Source organism: Rhinolophus hipposideros, assembly GCF_964194185.1.
Source record: "Rhinolophus hipposideros genome assembly, chromosome: 19".
In the NCBI taxonomy this organism is placed as follows: Eukaryota; Metazoa; Chordata; class Mammalia; order Chiroptera; family Rhinolophidae; genus Rhinolophus; species Rhinolophus hipposideros.
In genome coordinates, this window is record NC_138065.1 from 52769340 (window position 1) to 52791096 (window position 21757).

The 21757-nt window shown below is 53.3% G+C and overlaps 1 protein-coding gene across 4 annotated transcripts in view; it reads right to left on the bottom strand.

Moving 5' to 3' along the window:
- The window catches only part of PBX1 (PBX homeobox 1), a 244762-nt gene that overhangs the window by 47562 nt on the left and 175443 nt on the right, over nt 1-21757 (bottom strand). For all 4 annotated transcript variants that reach the window (XM_081025658.1, XM_081025657.1, XM_081025660.1 and 1 more), the window contains one exon: nt 660-904. In XM_081025658.1, the coding sequence (XP_080881784.1) occupies nt 660-904 (245 nt within the window). The remainder of the gene's footprint in view (nt 1-659; nt 905-21757) is intronic.

Sequence of the window (21757 nt, forward strand, 5' to 3'; positions counted from 1 at the left end):
TTGACTCCAAACTAGCTTTTGCCATCAACCCCCAGCTTTCAGGGTAGCAGGTGTGGAACCCTGGGTCCCACAGACCCTCAGCCGAGTGTCAGAACTGGAATCCACCTCTGCCCGACTCCAAGGGTCCTGAGACCCTCTACTCATTTCCTAGAGGGAGGTTCGTACCACATTGCACATCATGTTCTACAACAAGGAGAATGTGTGTGGCTCTCAGTTGTCTGCATCTGGGTACAGCTGGAAACTTCGCGGCCAAGTTCTAGCCTTGTATCCTCTCCCACAGGATTCCAGGAGCACCGGGTAGATGACGAATTCCCCCAAATAAGGAGCAAACAAGGACCAGGGAACCCAGCGACGTCCCGGTGGGTCGGATGGTGGCTGCTCATGACCTCTGTCGCCCTGACCAGCCCTGGCTGCGCGCCTCGGGCAGGGAAGCCCGGGTTCCAGCACTGCGTGTCCCTCCTATGGACCATCCATGCCACCTGACATCGCCACGTATAACTTAAACATGCTTTAATGCTCCTATGTCTGGTTTGCCTGGGTTTTTCACAGTAGACGCCATGGACCAGTGGGCCCCAGCTCCCTGAGTGGCTCTGTATGAGGCGGAAATGCTGGACATGCGGAGCCAGTGCCGGGATGGCCGCCCCAGTGTCCGCGCTTACCTGCTCGTACTTCTCCAGCTCCGTGTGATAGATCTGCCTGATCTGGGACAGTTTGGCTCTGTAGTCGGAATGCTCCACCGAGTTGTCTGAACCTGCCCCACCGGACGCGGCTGCCGCCGCTGCCGCTGCCGCCGAGCCTCCACCCTTCTCGGGCCCGGCCACGCCTTCCGCCAACAGCATGTTGTCCAGGCGCATCAACTGGGGGTCAGTGGGCTCCTCTTCTTGGGCCCCCCGGATACTCAAAACTGCAGGAAGACAAGCGGGAGGGGTGGTTGTTAATAGTGACCCATCCACAAAGTTAAAACGAAAACAATCAGTCGTGTCTTCTGGCTGAAAGGTCACCAAATTATTGTCAACGTGGCACCTGAGAAATGGGTGAGGGGCTGCAAAGAGAGGAGGGAGGGGGAACGTGGAGAGAAATTTGCTTTTATCTCAAAATGAATTAGACTCCCTTCTACACGGCCCCTAGAACTGTCCCGCTCATGGAGGCAGGACGCAGATGAGTGGTGCCAGGGGCTGGGGACGGGAGGCAGTGTTCAATGGAGACACGGGTTCCTCCGGGGAGGTGAAGCGTCCCTAAGAGGGTGGTGTGACGTCTGCGCAACTGTGTGAATATCCTTAATGCCACTGAACTGCACGCTTAAACATAGCTAAACTAGTAAACTCTGTTATGTATATCTCACCACAATAAAAGGAAGTCCAAAAGTTCCCAAATTAATTATATCAGAACGTAATTTTAGCTTTCCTCCCCAAACTGCCAAATTTGAACTCAAGGAAAAGCATTTCCTTCTCCAAATGTAATTTTAGATTTCTGTGAGTTTGTGGTTTTATTCTGACTTTGCAATAGTTACCAGCCTACACTGTCATTTCCAAAATAACCTAAGCCAGGTAAGCCCACTTAATTTGGGGTGAAATCCTAAGACCTTTTCGCTGGGCTAGCAGAGGGTGCAGACGGGCTGGCAGTGGAGTGGGGATGTGGAGAGCTAGCCATTCTAGTTGGTGAGGACTCTGTCCCGTTGGCAACCAGGGCGCGGCCCTTTCCCAAGCTGTGTAGGGGCTCGGAGAAGCCAGTGTCCCGGGAGGACGGCTCTGCTTTTTATTAAACTACCATGACCATTCAGGGTGGGGCCTCGGGGCTGAAAGAGACTGAGCGATTTTGTAACTCAGCCGAGGAGCTAGGCAGTCTCTTTTTCCTACCATCAGATAACCTGCCATAAAATAAATCACTCATCTAAACCCAGTTTAGTTGTCAGCAGCCAAGTAAGTCTTTGTAGAAAGGCAACTTGAAAAGAATTTCCAACTGAAAAAAACTGGAAAAAAAATCGGGTCGTGGAGAAGAGGAGGGACGTAGTAAAGTGGCAGATGGAGTCCCGTGTCCCCTCACACTTTGGGGATGGGCAGGCAGGGTCCACGCGGGTCAGTGGAGAGAGGAGCTCTGAGCAGTGGCAGTCAAGAGCTGTTTCAGGGTGGGGCACATGGAGGAGCCCCCGGGGCGGGTGCCAGTTCACGTGTAGGAAGACGGCCCCCTGAGCTTGTGACAAGGAAGGTGACAGGAGCTCAGTGTGAGGGGACTTGCCGATGCCCAGGGCCTTCCATCACAGAGGAGCCCAGCAGAACAGCTGGTGGGGCCCACATGCTCCTGGCTTCTACCAGGCGTGATGAGAGGCGACCGTGAAAGCTGCTGAAAGGAAACCCCAACTCTACAGCATGGACTCGTGCGACACGAGACAGTCCGGTGGAAAGTGAAGCCACGCGGACTACTGGTGGCCGTCGGGAGCAGAGGATAAAAGTCACGGGGTAGAAACGTGCTCCTTGGTGAAGCCATAAAGTGTGGAGAGGAAAGGAGTCCGGGGGGAAGACGGTCAGCGGGCAGGGAGGGGGTCACCCCTGCACACCAGCATGACGCACCTCACTGCCCAGGCCTCTGTCACCTCTGTCACCTCTGCATTTCTAACGTTCTGCTGCACTAAAATAGAGGCACTGTATTATCGGGGATGGCACAGGTGAGAGGGTCGTTGAGGCTTATTTTGTGGACTTTTCCCAAGGAAATCGTCCTTTGGGAGGCTCAGGAGACCACGTAGGAAATGGCCCCTGTGGCTGACCTTTGAATAATAAAGACTGAGTCGCGTTATACCGTTCCTTGAATGTATTTACTCAAATCTCCAAAGCACTCTGAAGAACACATCACCACTGCCACAGGTTTCCTTAAGAAGATAGTTGGGTGCTGTCACCATTTCCTGGACACCCTTGCCTGGGGTGAGAGAGTGGGGACCACCCAGCCCGTTAGCACCATCAGCCGGTGCATTCTTCCAGGTGAGAGCATTAGTGTGTGGCGTTTGTGACTGTTTCTCTGGTGAATTTTATTTAGTGAATTTTAATTGCTATATCAACAGAAACATTTATGGGCCATTAAAAAAAAAGAACCACCTCTGAGCCATTCTTAATTGTCCCACTTTAGCTTGGTCATTAAAAAAAAAAAAAAAAAAAGTCAAAACCCTAGTCTCCAATCCCCCCTCCAGAAGAGGCAGCGAACTCTAGGGACAGAGCGAGCGAGAACCAGCGGGTCCCAAAGGCGCGGAGGCCGGAAGCCCTGCAGCCAGGGGTGAGGCCGCCACCTGGGTCCTACAGGCTACTCAGAGCCAGGCCCTCCTGCCGGTGGCCTGACACTGAATGATCTCACAGTAACTTCCGGTCTCAACAATGGGAGCAATGTCACCTTGATGGCATTACCTGGGCAGGCTGTGCACTGCCGACCTGAGGGGACGGCTCAGACCACACAGTCTGCCTTGCTCTCTCCCGGAGCTTCTCCCTCCCTCTTCCAAACTCAGTCGGTGACCGGAGCAGTGAGAGGGGCAAAGAGGCAGGCATCCAGTGACCGAAGTGCTGGTCCCAGTTCCTTGGGGGGGGGCACCCTGGGCAGGTGATGCCCACACTGCCACATGCCCAGTATCTACCCCGAGAATATGTCGCCCTCCAGCACTCTCAACTTCACCCCTACCCACGCTCCACTTCTTCTTTTAAACAATGGGAAGCACAAACTATCCATTACCTACCTAATGTTGGTCTTTGTCTCGACATTGAACTGGTTTTAAATAAAAGAAGGAGAGACATTTCTAAGGCTGGAAAAGGACGCTGCCAGCATGCCCTGTGAGCCCTGCCTGTCATGGAGGTTTCAGCGGGCGTCACAGCATGTAAAACCCTCAACTAACACTGACTCTTTTTACCCTCAGGTATGACGGGTCCATTTAGCTGGAGGAAACAACCCCACGGTAAAACTGTTACCACTTCCTTAGATTTTATCATTTTATGACTCCTATAAGCAAATACTTTGTAAAAAGAAATTAGGATCCACTAAAAGTTAATATAACTGATTTGTACATGTGAACCATTAGAAATTGGCACGATAAGATACAACACACCGTACCATAAATGCTGGTTGCTCAGATCATTATAAAAATAAATGTCAGGGTATGCGCCTGAACCAAGAAAAGAAATTGCACATATAGGAACAAGAGAAACCTCCACCTTCCCCTCTTTCACACAGAAGGTTCAGTTCTGACGGCCTTGGGCTGTGCGCGCATGTGTGGGCAGACACAGACGGACACACGTTTGTGCACCGCTGTACACATGGGCGTGGGCCTCTGCTACGGGAACTGTGCAGCGGGTCAAGTCAAGGAAAACCCCACCAACGTTAAATAAATAAATGGAAAGGGTGACATGTCTAAGCGGTCCGGTGCCATCTATTTATTGCTCGAAGCCAGCACTCCGGAGACAAAATGATTATTTAAAAGCTCCTTTTTATCTCTGTGGCACCATGCAGCGCTCAGCTGAGGCTTTCGCCAGGACACCAGAGACGTGAAGGCTCATCCTCCCAGATCCAATTTCCACCCACGGAGCTCTCACCTGATCCGGCAGCCATCACGTACGATCAGGGTGCCCCCGTCCCTGACGGGCCCCCTGCCCCCACCCAACACCCTCATGCCCCCCAGCCCAACCACTGCTACTGAAGCAGCCTGTGAAGACCAGGTCCCCTGACACACCGCACTCCCGCCACCAAAAGCGTCATTAAGTGCCGTGGATTTGCTCCCCACAGAAGGGCTCCCGACAAGAGATTTAACAGGTTTGGAGTAACTCTTAGGGGAGAAGCTTCCTCTTCACAAGTCTACCCCCACAGGTAAGAGACAAGTCAAGGCAGGGGCTGATTCTACAGAAATCGTCACATGACCTTTAGGAAGCTTATGATGTCACACCCAGCTGGCTGCCATCACTGGCCCTGGGGTTAAAGCTTTGGTAAATCTCCCAAGATAACGGGACTGTCACAGCAGGGAGTGAGCTGCTCTCACGGCTGATGTCTCGCTGTTCTTTCTTTCCTTTTCTTTACAAAAGGGGAAAAACACACCAAACCTGAGGGCACATTCAAAGTCCTTGGCAGGAGGGCTGGTGCGGGCGCTTTTGTCCTTGCCAGAGCAGTGACAGGGCTCCGGAGCAGCTCCTGACAAGGCCACTAGAGGGTACTGTTTCTTCATGGAGGCGGGTGAGCTGGGAGGCCCTGCTGGGATTCACTCCCACAGGTGGGGCAGGTGGTGGGTGGGGGGCAGCCCTACGGAGAGGGTGGTCTTCAGATGTGGACAGCGTCCAGAGACCCAAAGTGGAGCTGTCATCTAGAGATGACAGAGCTATCCCACAGAGAGCCAGCTAACAGACAGGTGTTCTGGAAAGGGCACGAGGGGGCCTCCAAAGTGGGTGCCCTCACATCGTCTGGCCAGTGTCTGCTGGACACGAAGGCACAAAGCTTTACCTCCACGCAGGGTGTCCCACTGTCCCAGAGCTAGTCTTCAGGACACCCGACCAAGAGAAGGGTTGGGAGGTGGAACTGTCCCGGCCTCACAGCCATGTCCCCGTCCGTCAGAACATTGGACAGAAGTCTGGGGCAGAAATACGGTGTCCTTGCCTTTTTAGACACATGCGTAGAGCAACGTGCTTGCCTCCTGAAGTGCCGGTTACCCCTGTGACTTGTTCATAAAGTACTTGCACACAGTGAGTTGCACCTTATAAAAGTGAAGTCGTATTCCAAACACACACAGCAGGTGACTGAAGATTGCGAAGGCAACGCACACGGACACAGCCAAGACCGGCCTCTAGATTTCAACTCTTAGGCACTTCATCCTCGACTACAACGAAGGATTTCTGGCTCTCTCACACATGGCAGTGCCGTGGGTGGGAAATCCATTCGCTGTGTGTGCGAATGCACACACACACACACACACACACTCACACACAGTGCTGACGCACAGGCCATAAGTAGGGAGAATATGACAACTAGAAGTGAGGTAGGGAAGGAGGTTCTGACTGACATCTTAATCTCTTGAGATTCCTCAGAATACAAAGGAGCCCTCTGAGGACCTGGGGTCACTAAACACATTACTGAGCCAGCACCTACAAGGTGCAGGAGTGGGGTGGGCGCTGGGACGCCCACAGCTGAGGCTCCCCCAGGCCTCTTACACTGGACACCAACTGCCCTGAGGCCGGTGGTGGATGTGGGAAGTAGCCAGAGTAGGTGGCCGGCACCCGAAAAGTCCCAGCAGGCACACCCCTTTTCCTTCCTCCAGTGCCTTTCATTTCCCACGAGCACAATTCCATCACAAACCAGAGACTTGTCACCTCGTGCTAAGAAATAACTATGACATAATTCATACACTAAAGGCGGGACATTTCGGTCTTACCTTCAGCACTTGAAGCTTAGGGCAGTGTGTCCTGATGTTGTTCACCCCTAACTCTCAACCCCCTCATTTGTTGGATGGAAAAGCTCTTTTATATGTGGTTTTTCAACAAGTTTGTCCATCAATCAAATGGGAATGATTAATAATTCCATTTCCTGAAGTTTACAAACCTGCACTTTCCACAGCTAGCAGTCCGAGCTTCTGGTGGGCATGGGGCAACCAGTTACCCTGAGCTGAGACCTTCCAGCTCCGGGTGGAGACCTTCGGGCTGCAGTTGGCCTGGAGCAGCCTTGCCAGAGGAGAAGTCCAAGTTCATGGAATCTCCACTGAAAACCACCCTTGGACGCCCAGTGCTGTCTCTCAGCTCCCTGGAAGCTCAGGGACTCAAAGGGACCCACAGGTCTAGGGCAGCCAGGGGTTCCGCCATGAGGATGTCTTTCAGCCCTTTCAACGCACTTCTGGTTTTGTGAAGTAGGTAGACCAAGCTGGGGGACTTGCAGGCTTCAATGAGTCAACAGCAAGTTTTGAAGTTCAAGCGTTTCATCCCAAAACCATGTGTTGGCTCCTTCCTCTGGTGCTGGGCATGGGGCGGGGTCTTCACATAAAATGTGGTCCTGCCGGGGCTGATGGGTGACTGACTGCCCTGCACGTTTAGCCAGCAGCCGCAATGTGTGGGCTCCGTGCGATGTCTCAGTGGGGTTTGGGGTTTATGTCTTTGGGTTTTCTACACAGAATCACACCGACTTTTCCTGTCATCCATTTTTCTGGGCTGGGCTTCAGCGTCTCTGCTCCTGTGAATTTTCTACGTCTCAGGAGCTGCTCGAGCAAGCATCCCTTTGGCGCATCTCCTGCTTGGCACACTGGGCCTCCAGTGGACCAGCTGGTAGAGATGAGGCTCGTGGACAGGGCAGGCGGCCGCAGGGTCGAGGGGCTCTGTGCCTGAGGCAGGGCTGTGGAAGGTGGCAGGAGGTGTGACTTCACTGACTTTGGCCAGCCCGCCATGCCCAGAGGTGGGAGGACCAGGGCAATGGGTGTGACGTCTGGACCACACGTGGTGACCCATGATCCTGGTTTCCTGCGAAGCTGCCCATAAAACGCAGGAGAAATGAGGAGCTACAGGTTGGTAGTTCCCTGTGCGTCCCCTGGAGATGGAAGCTTCTCAAATATACTAGTTTCTACAGGAAGTGACCAGGGAGAAAGCAAGAGTCATCCCTCAATACCCTGTCGTCCTAAGATGAAAACCATTGGCTCAGTCTCAGGTAGGTGCCCAGAGCACTGCACCCTTCCATGCCACAGGTAGTTCACCGGAGACTTCCTCTCCTGTCATATTTTAATACCCACCCCCCAAATGTAAGTGTGGGCCCAGGGCTCTCCTGCTAGCTCCACGGCCTGGCACAAAGGAAGAGCCGGGGGACAGAACTGGGGTCAAGACTCCCCTGCGTGACGTTGCCTCCCTTATGTTCAGTCTCCTTATCATCCAACAGTTGATAATATCCACCACACCATAATTCGTAGTAGGGAGTAAAGCAGGTCATTTTGATCAAAGCACACGTCAGTGCTTGGTAACTGGTAGGTTTTCAATTGTTGGTTAAATCTAAATCAATCCCATTGATAAAGGTCCCTTTGGGAAGAGTAAGAAAGCAAGATAGATTTAGAGTTCAGAGTTTTGTTTCTGCGTGTTGGGACCGGCAGCACAGAAGGAGCCGGGATCGGGGGTCAGTGTGCTGACACACACACAGGCATGCTGACCGCACAGGCGTGCTTCCGACACGCTGCTCCCGATACCCTCAGCGGCCAGGAAACCCACCCTCGGGCCACAGTCAGGGCTGAGATGTCTTCTTCTCCTCTTTCTACTCTGTCCCTTCCCTGCCACTCTCCTCCCGAGCACATGAAGAGTCCCACTTCCTCTGGCCTCTGAGATGCCTCCTCTTGACACACAGCCCGACGTGAGTGGTCCTGACAGAAAGCACCCAAGTCCTTCCGACCTGGCACTGCTCGCCCGGGAAGATGCCGTCCTTCTGGAAGGCGAAAAGACCCTTCTGGGAACCACTTAGCTCTGAAGCAATCTCACCTGGTGTCAGACAAGCTTGCCTGGAAGTCATCTCTAATGGCTGCTTTCAAATTTCCATTAAAAAATAAATAAATTATAACCAGAAGAGAGTACAGACTCGATTCAATTCAAGGTCTGAGGATGCGTGTTTTGGTTTTGACTTCCGGGTGGGATTCAGACCTCTCAGCAGCCCTCTGCTGCCGGGGCGCAGAGAAGCCCGACATCAAAATATGAAAGCAGTTGGATGCCGCTACGTCTGTCTCGTCGCTGGTCTCACCTTCTGGACATCATTCCAATGTATTAAGACTGAAACGCTTTTCTGGCTCCAGGTGACGAGTGGGATTTTCTTGCCTGTTACTTACAAACTCAGTCATAGCAGAACTAGTTTTCTCCCCAACCTTCCAAACAATTCCATCAGAACTCAGTTTGAAATAAAGAGCATTTTTGTTCCCACGAGAATCGTTCAGTGTTTTGAAAGCCACAGAATGATTCAAAGGCAGGTTTCCTAACACAATGCGCTAATGACCTTGAAGGGTCCCCACAGAACACACTGATAATTTATAATGTGTAACTCGCTCCGTGAGTATTTCCAATTCTACAATCATAGAAGACAAATACTACTATTAATAGTACACCTTCACCCTGATGGATGGAAACGGACAACTCTGCCACATGGAGCCCATGGACAGAGGTATGCAGACCAAGCACAGGCAATGGAAGGCATCATGGAGAGCAAACAGCCAATTCCAGCCAGGTTCATGCATGGGGTCTGGAATAAGAGCTGCAATATTCTAGCACACTCCATCCCTTCTGCCTCTTTGACTTGGTCCTCCTACATGTCTCTCCACTAGAATCATAATTCCTCTCATTCTATAAGAAGATGGAGAGTTGAATGTGGAAAAGAAAAAGGACATGTGTTTTTTTTTTCTTGAACAAGGAAAGAAAAAAGAAATCACTGAATCCCATGTCAACCTGACCACTACAACTACCACTGACAATAACAGGATCATTTTATGTAAATGTGCATTTTAACTCTGCTAATGTTTATGTTGATATGTGAGACATGTTAGAGTACGTGTGTCTGTCCTGCACGGGACCTGGGAGAGGGGACACCTAGGAAAGGGCCTGGCAGAGTATTGGTACAAAGATGAAGGAAAAGGTTTATCTGCTGGTTTCCTCCAACACATTCTTCTCTGTAGACTCATAGAGCCCCGATTTTCGGTGAGTTCATAACCACTGAGAGGAAAGACACTGTTCTGCTTCCCTTGCAGCTAGATGTGGCCATGGCTCTTGTGACAAAATTCTGGGCAGTGATAAATGAGTGGAAGTAGGATATAAGACTCCTAGGAATGTCCTTCAAAAGAAGGAATGCCTTTCTTGCCCCCTTCTCCTTTTCTTCTGCTAGCTGGAACATGAATATAATGACTGGGGCTCTAGCATCCACTCTGGACCACGAGTTGACCTCGGGTATGGAAGCCACACTAGGGGGAGAAACCAGATAGAAGTTCTCATACCCTAGAGACCAACCAACCCAGATGGTTGCCTTTGGACTATATGAAAGTAAGGGAGAAATGAACTTGTATTCTGTTTAAGCCAAGTTATTTGGCGGGGGTGGGGGGTGGTGAGGATTTTTCTTTGTTTTTGGCACCCTAACCAATCCAAGCTAATATAAGCTGGAAGGAAAAAAGGAAGGGAGGGAGGGAGGAAGGGAAAAAAAGGAAGGAAGGAAGGAAGGAAGGAAGGAAGGAAGGAAGGAAGGAAGGAAGGAAGGAAGGAAGGAAAGAAAGAAAGAAAGAAAGAAAGAAAGAAAGAAAGAAAGAAAGAAAGAAAGAAAGAAAAAAGAAAGAAAGAAAGACTCTAGAAGGCACAGTGATTTCATGTTGGTTAGTGTTACAGAGGAAATTAGAAAGAGGCAGATTTAATAACTAGAGGCAAGTACAGAAAAATCTGAGTAGCCACCGGGGAGGTTTTCTTCCTGCAAAAAGAGAAGGTTTGGAGCAGACAGAAAGAGGCTTGATCATTGCAGGGGCCTCTTGGGTACCGCCCAGGCAATCAGAAGAGGTGGGAGAAGATCCAAGAAGTCTGGAGTGAGGGAGCAGGGGAAGGAGAGGCCTCCTGATCAGGGTGTTGGGTGGCCTGGAGGGGTGCAGCCTGGACCTGGAAAGACGGGTGGGTGGTATGGGGTGAATGTACATGGAAACCAGCCAAGATCAGTCTGTTGCCTCTGTGAGGAAGAAGGGAGTGAATAGAGGACTTTGTCTTGACCCGAGGAAGCTAAACTGTAACCCTGCAGGCAAATATAACAGCAGGAGCAATATGTAAGAATGACTTGTAACAAATCATTTAGACAGTGACCCTGCCCACTTACATATAGCTTGTACTGGGACATTTCCTTATGCTATAGTGAAATAATCTCTGTACTCTAACCAGCCTGCTGAATTTGTCAGCTTCAGAGAATTAGAAGAGGGACACTGGAGAAGGGAGAGACTCCCAACACAACCTACAGAGGAGACGTCACCCCATTTGCTTCGGTGGTAGCAGAAATTTGCGGCTGAAGGATGCTGGGTCTGTTTGTGGGTACCCCAGGTCCATTTTGAAACACATGCCAATTAGCTTGCCTTTTTCCATGACCACCCACAACACCTGTGACCCCAGCCAGTCACCTCACAAAGGCAGACAAGGTCATCAGGGTCCTTCAGGGATAGCACGCGGGTGATCCATCACCACTCATTCCGAAAACCCCCACAGGCCCACGCCTCGCTGCTGATGGGTCATCTGTGCCATCCTGAGACAGGGTGGCTGCAGAACCCGCAGGCAGGCAGGCAGGCATGCAGACTGCAGGAGCAGCAGGAGGCTTTGGCTGCCTCTCCAGACTCGGGGAGCGCTAAGCCTCGGACTGGCAGGGAAGGTGGGACGGTGGTACAGGAGGCTGGCGGCACCCAGATTCTTCCCTTGGGCAAGACCTATGAGCCAAGACGTGCTGGGGGTGGGGAGAATGCAGGACAGAGTTTGAGATCATGAGCTCCACTGCAAAGCGAGCCTGTGGTCTTCACTACCCCACTCTCTGGGCACAAGAGAAACATCTCCTGGGGACCAGGGACGGCCTTGGCTTGATGTCTTCAGGCAGGCGTGACATTTTGGCTTTGGGGAGGGACCTATGGAGCTATCTCGGCAATCGTCTCCATTTCAGCGCCTGTGCCTCTCCTTGGGGACCAAGATGCGGCGTGGCTCTGAGCTCCGGGGCTGTCATCTACGGCGTCTTTTCCCCTCCTCCCAACGGAGTCCAAGGGGCTGAAATCTTGACTGCATAAATGCCCGGCAGTCACACAGGCTTAACTTTTCTTGAACTTGAGCGTAAGCATTTGAATCCCATCCTGAGCCCAGCTTCTCAAATGCCGATTCAAGTTTCCAGGGGACATTTTAAAGGAGAAGTGGATTTCAAGTAAATGATTGCAACTTATCGAAAATAATGTGCTACTTAGCGTCTGCGGCAGCCATCCTGGCAGGCGGCAAGGGGACGCAGTGCTGCTCCAGATGGGAGCGATTAGGCTCGGAGTTTCAGCAGGGCTTGTTGTCGTTTCTGGTGCCTCTGCTTGCTTTGACATCCTGGCAAAATCAGGGACTCGGGGAGAGAAGGGAGAAGGGCTCCCGGCCTGTTTCTTCTCTCTGTGCACTAGAGACAGAGTCTCATGGAGAACTCTCATGCAGGAGGCACCTTCCCCTTGTGGGGACGTACAGTGGTCATCATGGCACCGTCATCAAAAAGCATTTAGCACCACAAGGAGCTGGCTACATGCACCGATGGTTGACAGAGAGACAGATGACAGGCCATCTTAATTTTCCTTTAAAGATCTGCCTCCCTGAGGCTGGGCCCTATTTACCGGGGTTCTTACTAGATGTATCTGAAATGGTGTCTTGTCTTCTCCTGAGCTCAGTAAGCGACACGTCTCCGACCCACGCAAAGTCTGCTCTCCAGTCTGCGTGGCATGGAGGTCCCCGTCCTGGCCCACATGGCCCTTCTCAGGCCCCTGGCTGGCGGCGGCGCTTCCCTGGGCCGCATCTGCTCTCACAGGAGAGCCCCTGGGGAAGCCGTGTCTATTTTGACGAGGACACTAAGGCACAGAGCGCTGAGTACCCGGCAAGGGCCCCACAGGACGGAGGGGCGACGCCAGCTGTGCCCGCCTCTGCAGGGGCTCCCGCTCTCGGGGCACACAGACGGTCATCTGAGAAGTCAGGCCTGCTTGGCCCTTTCCCGCGGCGCGCCGCCTGACTCGGCCAGACTGGCCACGTCCACTTGTGTTTAGTGAGAGCCTTACAGTTACATACAAATCTCTCGGCCTGCACAAAGGGGTCCTGACCAGCGCGATCTCACCTCATCCCCGTCCAGCCAAGGACCAGGCTGGTCTCTTAGTGAACCGTACATCCAACTAACACACTGAGTATCAGCTCTCCCTGCTCTCTGCGGAGTCCTCTATTTCCGCTGGGGACACTTGACCAGAAGTAAGATAGGTCTGCAGCATCATGGAAGGAAGAGAAACTAACAATTTGTATGGGCTAACAATACAAATAGACTAGAATAATAAACTACTAGTATAGGTTAAAATACACACAGACTAGGGGTGTGGATATACGTGGTAGGAGAACTGTGGGGGCAATGATAATGTTTTGTGTGAAAATTAAACTTGTCAAAAACATGTGCCAAAAATCTGTTTATTTGCTCTTATTCTCGCTGGACATCCTGGGGTGCTATGAACCCCTTTATTCAGCAGAGGGAACAAATGCACAGAGGAGACAGCCCCCCCCCCCAGGGTGGGAGCACGCATAGTTGTGTAGCTAACTTGCTTCAGGGACCCCAACATCCCAACACCCCCAACCTTGGCAAGGCTGACAGCGAGAGCCATGCCCTGAGAAATCACAGGGCCAACCAGGAGGCGGGGCCTGAATGAGCCGCTTGTCATGGCCACAGGCTGGAGGCCACCACGAACTGTGTCACATCCACAGGCTGGAGGACACCGCGAATTTTGACGTTGCCTTTTGCAGAATTTCATTTCTCTGCTCTCCCAAAGTTCTCCAAACCAAGAAACAAACGAAAAACACGCACAGGTGGCTTTCTCAGTGTCGGCGCCCTCTACCCTATTCTGTCTGAAAAGTCAACCCACACGTCACAGGATTGTTTAAACAGCAAACCATCAGAAATTGCAGTTGTACAAACTTTTTTTTTTTTTTTAAGTCAAATTGGTCTCTACTTCTTGTGAAGTTCAAGGTACCGTGTCTGGTAATGAACAGCCCTTACTTCTCAGGTTTGACTGCACGTGGTACCCTAGGAGAAACCCTACAGTTCCGGTTCCGTTCCCAATTTGTAAACCAGAACTGTGGGGCCACCTCTCTGGCCTGAGACGCTCCCAAAAATGACACTTGGGCTCCTAGAAAAGTGAGAGGTGCTTTGAAGTCCTCCAGTGAAATAAGGGCCTAGCGCTCATATCAAGAGGGTTGAATGTATAAACAATATACATTCCTTTTACCTAAAAGAAACACAACGGTTATGGAATCATCTCAGCCTATCCTCCCCCTCACTGTCTCAGACACACGATGAAACCACGTCAACATTCAAAAGCAAACCCGCTAAATTGTAAGATTCTGTCCAGCAATGCAAATCACGTTTGTGTGGTGCTTGTCCCTCCTCTAGAGACAGCTCCAGGGGACTGGCCTTGGCGTAGACCTGAGGATTTAGGAATAGACCCCAAACCTCCACGCGTACAGACCTAGAGATTTCTACTTCAGGCAAACACCCCCCGAATGCTGGTCTCAGAGCTCAGGACGGCGGCAACACGCAGGAGATCAGCTGTCCCGCCCTTCGTGACGAGGATGTAAAGAATAATGAACAGATGAAAAAGCAGGGTCTTCTTACCCGCCCCCCCAACTGCCTGGTTGCTATAAGCACAGTTCTGTGACTGGGGCGACCCTCGACTCTCAAAAGACGCGCGTGTTTCAGTGCTCATGTCCTGTGGGAAGACGCCGCGAGCTCCGCTCCAAGGCCAGTCTCCGGGATGCAGCCTCCCTATTCATGTCTCGACTCTAAGAAGCCCGGAGGTGATTCCAAAGATGCCAAGGAGAATATCAGGGTGTGGTTTTCCCAGACGCCTATTCTTCAGACAGCTGGGCACCTTCCCAGCGCATGGGTGGCAGGGGGGCTCTGCCTTGTACCCCCATCACCACGGACAGTGGCGCTCGCACCACGCACAGCCCTGCCTCCAGTGCGGACACCCCGTCTTCACGTTCAGCTCGGATGTATTAATAGGAGCTTGAGCCACACACACGCGACGGGTAGATTTATAACCCCTTCAAGTCGAAGAAGAGAAAGTTACTCATCGCACACCCAAGAACCCTCCCACCGCCCAGGCTGGGCTTCCGGCTTTGCAGGCCCTTCCCAGAGCTGTTTTCAAGGGCAGCGCCCTCTGTGTGGCGCCTCTGGGCTCTCCTGAGGAGCATAAACCCATTAGGGTCAGAAGGAAAAGAAATCTCCCTGGGGGTACAATTCATCTGTTTGGAGAAAATGCTGCGCTTGGGACACACGGTTCCCTTGAAAAGGTAGAGGGAAGGAGGGCTCAGGGGAGAAAGAAAGGGGGCCAGGAAAGGAACACGGGTAACAAAAAAGCAGAAGAACAGAGGGAGAGAAAATCACTCTGCAGACATTTGCGGATCATGGAGCCTTACACAGCCCAGAGGCCAGGTGACGAGGACACAACTCGGTGGCCCTTCCTTCTGAATCCACGTTGCTGTGTCCCTCCTAACACGCCACCTGGCTCTGCAGCGTCAGTCCGGCCTTGAGCTGGCCATGACCTTTACATCCAAGGGGCAGCCATGTCCCGGGAGCCCGGGGGTCCCTGCTCCACGGGGAGAAAAGCAGGAAGGGGGCACGGAAGCAGCATACGCCGTGCTCTGTGACAGGTCCCTAACAACAGACACTTACACTCACTCTCGGGCAGGCCCCTTCCTTATGAAATCTCGTAATTAGTGTCCTCATGCATGCCATCGAAACCATCACTCCTGGGCAGGGTATGTTCTGGAGGCACAAAATAAAAGGGAAAGTGCCTGCCCAGAAGAACAGGTGGAAAGCAGACAAATGAACGGATCGTGACGACACAGTGCTGTGGCAGCGTGTGCTCACCAACAGGCCCCGCTTGTGATACGATCACAACAAAGCACGAATTCCTCACGGCACCAAAGGCCGCCACTGGTCAAATACACAAACCGAGGTGAACGTCCACAGGCACAGAGGTGGCCCAGGCCGCTGTGCGTCTGAGGACAGGACACCCACCCTGTCCTGAAGAGCCCCGACTGCAGAAGCATCCGAAACGCCAATGTCGCATGCCCGGCGGTTGGACAGCAAGGATTCTGCTCGTGGCACCCAAGCCACAGGCTGCCCCAGACCGGAGATGGGCCGGAGGGAGAGGCCGGGTGGCTTCAAGGCGTTGTGGCGTTGATGAAACCTCTCTGACTGTGAACAAGCACTCGAATGGCGTCTGCAGGCCTCCTGGCCAGTGGCTACTGAGTGCACGGAGCGTCCTTGCTCGGTCAGCCCTACACACCTAATGGGACGTGCACGGCCTGGGCCAGGGCCTGACCCGATTGAGACTGGTTCCTGGGGGCACAAGTCTCCGGCTCCGACGATCCCATTGGCTCTTTCCATTAACAGAGGAGAAAGATCGATATTTAGCCGGTGGCACAGAGGCTGAGTGACTAGCAGCTGAGAGCGAGACTCCACTTCTCAGTGCGCCCGGATCCGAGGGGAAGCCCGCTGGGCCTGACCCCCAAGCAGCCATGCCCAGTGCTGGGACAAGGGCTCCAGGCAGCAATAATTCCCCCCCACACACACACCGGAAACAACTCTGGCGAGGCCTGAAGCACACATGAGGCCGTAATCAGCTTATCTAATAGAACAGGCCTCTTTCCTAACGCAGAGGGGATTAGCAGGCTTGAATTACAGCCGTGAAGTCTAATCAAGCCCCGACTGACATTGGCACAGGACATGGTACACGCCTGCTGGGCCGGGGGTGGCTGGCCCAGCGCTGCACCTACAGGGAGGAGGAACAGGAAATGCCTGTGATGGTAGCTGCACTGGGAGATAGCGGAATGCACGGGGAAACGTGAGGATTATGGGAGGAAAATCAGATTAGAGCGCGAGCCCACAGCCGTCCTGTATCCTCCGTTTCTGCAAAGGCTTCAGGTTGCTGTGTCCCAGCAGGTTTCTCAGGCCCGTGAATCACATGCCGTCCCCTCAGACATGACCAGGGTGCCGGCCTCCCTCTTCTGGCTCCAGCAGCAACTTCAGAGCCCACAGTCTCTACCCACGGCCCGGTGGGTACAACGCAGGGGACACAGAGGGCGTGGAAATCACAAAGGAATTTGTGCCCGGCCTCGGAAGTCCAAGAAAGTAACTCCAAGAAGCCCACCCTCACCTTGCAGGTGCCAAGCCACCCACGGCAGACAGGAGCTGCCTCCTCTGTGTCCCAGACAGAGGCTGCTCATGTCCCGCGAGAGTCCAGCACTTCATGACCTGCAGTGACACGGTCTCTACTCAGAAAGTTCCACGAGAGGAGACACCATGACTGCTGAACATTTTGAAACTTCCTGAAGGGCCCAATATCTTGCTTTAAAGGGAAAAACAGTTTAGGCTTATTCTCTTGTCCTGCCGTTTCTTTGTCACGAACATGACACCCTCATCCCAGCACCCCTCTGTGTAAAGCGATTCAACAGTTCATCAGCTTTCTCTTCTCAAGAAGAAACCATCACAGACCCCTTTGACATCCTTCATCTGTCTTGCAATCTGTCCTTTTCTCCTGTTTGCATTTCCAAGCTGGACGTAACGTTGAGGAAAGTGCCTCCACAATCCTGGGGACACTGGGAAATGACCCCAGACTTCCCTGAGTCCTGCTCCTCTGACCTGGAGGCAAGGCCCCCACCCCCGGGTGCCCACTGGCCTCCAATCTCACCTCAACCAGTTCTTCCCAACACACTTAGCAGGTGTATCAGGTGCCATCAGGAAACCCCTCGGGAGGTGGTCCCAGGTGAGGAGGGAACCATGACCGGCAAGGCGTGGGGGGGTTGCTGAGGGCTCTGAAACGGAGCCTGGACCACCCGCCCTACCCCTCACTATCTGATTCCTTAAGACACCCCCCACCCCATCACAGCGTGCGGGAAACCCGACAATGGGGAGCTGGACCTCCATGGTCTCAGACAGGATATCCTGAGGCCCAAACTGTCAGACTCATAAGCAACTGACGAGTGCGTGAGACCAAGTTTCATAGCAGAACAGACTACAGTGTAGCCTCATTGTGCGTGAGACACACAGTGTGTCTGCAGCGCCTGCACATGCGACGTTGGGTGGAGGGCGTCACCAGTCCCGTCTCTCAGGGTACAGTCCCCCTGCCAGGAGTCGAAGGTAAGAGACGGGCTCACCGCGCGCAAGGCTGTGTGTCACTGAATGCCAGAGCTGGGTCGGGGACACGAGAGTTCCAGTCACCGAGTCACGTGCTGCTGACGAGCCCTGAGAGACCTCGGGACTCATTCCAAAGTGCAACCAAAATAATCGTAGGATTCCACACTGTGCCACCAACAGGCAGACGCTGAGAGCCACTGCTCCCAGGGGGGCAAAGCCACCACACGCAGAAAGGAGCCAAACTCCAGCAAGCATTTCCTTGGTGATGAGTTAAGCGGATGTGACCTGACCTCGGTTTTGACAGGCAAGGCACAGCTTAAGGCCGGAGCGCGGTGATCTCAGAGAAATCAGACACCAAGCACAAAACACCTCCCCGGTGACGGGCCAGCACGTGCCCAGGGGCTGTCTAAATGCCAAGCACCGCCAGCTCTGCTCAGCCAGCCTTGAGGTCACTGCGGAGGCCGCCCAACTGGCCTTTCAAACCTCATTCCAGTCTCTCACTTCATTCTAATACCTCCACCCCTAAAGTGTGAGGGCTGCCACACCACCCGCACGCCAGCCCACCTGAGGGTAGGGGAGGCAGGAGAGGGGAGCAGCAGGGCTGCTCAGGGGCCAAACTCCGAGCCACAAGTCCGGTTTCGACTATAATTTTCCAAACTGGTACGTGGCCCTGCTGACAACGGCCACTCTGCACCCAAGTGACCCAGCAGTGCCAGCAGGACGGGCCACCACCTTTCCTTCTGGACGTACTGTGAGCTTTACAGACACTGTAAAACCCTCTCAAACTTCTTTCCCTAGCTGACATCTTCCACGGCCCCACCAAACCAGCACACTTTCAGAACGCGTGTCAGAGGGGGTACAAACATGGTGTGGCATCTGGAGCGAGGATTTAAAACGTACGGAAGGATTTTAAACCACGTTCTTTTAAATACAGGCTTTTCAAAACTCATAAAGGGCGTTGCCGAACCCCAAGGTGCGATGGCAGAGGGTCTTGGTATAAACGCCATCCCGTACCATTCGCAGGTGCTGCGAGCATGCCCGCCCCTCTGAACAGCCTCCTGTCTTGCTAAAATGGATCTGGGAACTGCCCTTCAGGTGGGAGCGACCCGGTGCTGTCACGAGAAAGGATGTCACACAGTGGTGCCTGAGTTCTGGGGACAGTGGGGTTTTCTGTCCCTGGGATAGGACCCAAACTTGAATTCAGCTCTGGCCCCTTGCTGGGAGCTCGGAGCTCTGCGTTCCACTCTCCTCCCAGCTGCCCGCCCAGCGCCCCCACCCACCCACCAGCCTGGGGCACCCAATCTGAGCTCCCAGGCGGGCCTGGCAGGGGCAGATGGGTAATTTTTCCTCTCAGCTTTAATGGCTGCTGTTAACTATGCCTTGCCCTGCCCTGCCGATGGCTCAACTTTCAGCTTTTTCTCTGCCTGCCTATGAGTCACACTGTGTCACATGAGCTGTGGTTAACAGAGGTGAAATAAATGCCGAAGAAGAAATATCACCCAAAATAAAAAAGAGTTTGTCCCCGTGTGGCCAGGATCCCACGACTCACAATGTTCCTTTCAGCTTCCAGCACAATTTCCATTTGCATTCTTCTTCTTTTTATTTTTTTTTTTGTTTTTTAAAGGGTCTCTTGGGGCTTTAAAATAGCTGTTTAAGAGAAAAGGCAGAAAGGCTGTAGCAGTTGTCAAGTGCAGGGAGGTCTACGTTCCAGACAGACAAATGCCCTGCGCGGACAACAGACAGACCAGAACCCTGTGGGCGCGGGGGCCAGAGGCAGGTTGACCAGAAGGCGAGTCACTGAATGTCTGTTGGTGAAACCTGCCTGCCCTCCGCTGGGGTTCAGACGTCAGCTCTGGGTACCAGGACACAGAGATGGGGGAAGGCAAGGCCGGACACCACCACTCTGCCAATGCGCGCGCACACACACACACCCTCAGGACAACAAAGATATCGAATTCTCATTTAGTTGCAAAAAAATTCCGTTCTCCTTTGGATAATAAGCAAACAATACTTGTATGTGTTTCACATAGTAGCTGGTCGAGCCGTTGCATTCCCGGAGAAGAATGCAATAAACACTGAAATCCCTCAGCGGTCCCTTGGTTGAGGATGGGGGCAGGAAGTGTTCCAAATCCTCCAGGTTTTCAGGGAGAAGGAAGACAGAGATGGAGGGATGGTGGAGGAGCTTCCAGGGGCCTGGGGGTAACATGCCCCTCCCGCGAAAGCGGGGATCTTAAGGCAGGCCAGAGACCCAGAGGGGCCGCTCTGTAGTCGCCTTTCTGACAAGGACCGGCAAGGCAGGCCGGCCGTGGTCCTCGGGATGGACGGTGTGTGGGGGCTGCTCGTGCTGGCCGGTGCCCATCTTTTGGAGGTCCTTTCTTCGCTCATCTGTCACGCCCGGGTGACATGCCCCAAAGCCTGCACTGCACGTTTGAGTCAGGGGCCTGGGGACATCGAAGACTCACGCATTGCGACTTGGTTTCAGAAATGCACTTGCTCATGGAGACTGTCCGAGCTGTCAGTACCAACGGGCAGAGGTGGTGATGGGCCTCAAAGCGTAGAGGAAAAAGTAGGGAAATCGCCTGGCCTTGGCCTGCAGGGGAAGGCCCTGGCACAGTGGACCCCCCGGGCCTCAAAACAGCCGCGGGCATCGTTCTGCAGGCTGTCTGGGCAATGAGGCGTGCACGAGGAGGGACGGGAACAGCCCTAGCCTGCCCTGGTCACCAGGGGAGGACACGGCCACCCGTCCAGCCCAGGCAGCTGGGGCCCGGGAGGCGACTCTGAGTGACCGACCGCACCAATGTCACAATGGAGAGGTAGCTTTGGTGGGAAAAGCACCGGTTTTCGAGTGAGATTGATGCCTGTGGTCTGTCTGCCACATGGTCTTTGCGGTCTTGGGCAAGTCACTTTATCTATATAAAGTGAAGGAGGGGCTCAGAGGCTCCTGGGGTCCTTTTTACAGGCCCTGGGGGGTAGGAGTCGTCCCTGGAGAACCAGGCACTTTCGAACCAGGAGGAGCTGGTTAGACAGCTCCCCTCCTGGGACTTCACATTCTACCGAGAACTTTATCATCTCTTCTAACTCATCTTGGCGGTCCTCACATCAGTCATCAGAAGGAGACTTTGGATGCCCATTTCCTTCCTCCCTTCCTCCTTTCCTTTCCTTTCCTTCCCTTCCCTTCCCTTCCCCTTTCTTTCATCCTTTCTTCCTTTCTTCCTTTCCTTTCTTTCCCTTTCCCTTTCCCTTCCCTTCCCTTTGCTTTCCTCCCTTTCTCTTAGGAAATCAGCTCAGAGAAGTGGCCATCACACCTGGTTTACACCGATCACTCAAGCCCAGTTATCCAAGTCCGTCCCCGCTCCCGACACCGTCCTGCGCTTGCGCTGGGCACTCAAGAGAAGCGTAGGCTGTGGGGTGATGTGTGTGTGTGTGTGGGGGGCTCCTGGTCTCCAGCCCATCGCCACGGTGTGAGCTGGAAGAGGGAATGAAGGCAGGGAGGTAGGGCGGGTGCGGCCAAGCAGAGAGAGTGGAGACGGGAGGGCACTGGCGTCTGTATGGGCGGCAGGAAATGGGGCGACATGGCGGCAGCCGGACCCAAATCGCTTCTGGTAATAAAGGGCTCATCTCGTACAGGACGGTTATTCATTCATAAACTACTCCATCTGGTGCCACAGTAGTAAGAAGGGCCACACGGGCACCTGTTTCCTAGACTGACAGCTCCCACGCCACCTTCCCGGTTATGATGCTGTCATCAGGATTCGTATCGCTCCCACCTCGTCTGATCCTGCGGCAGCCTCGTAGGAGGGGACTAGGGCCACTTCATAAGTGACAAGGGAGGCTCAGGTATGTGACGGTGTCTGAATTAGGGGCCTGGTGATTTATAAGGTTTTCTGAG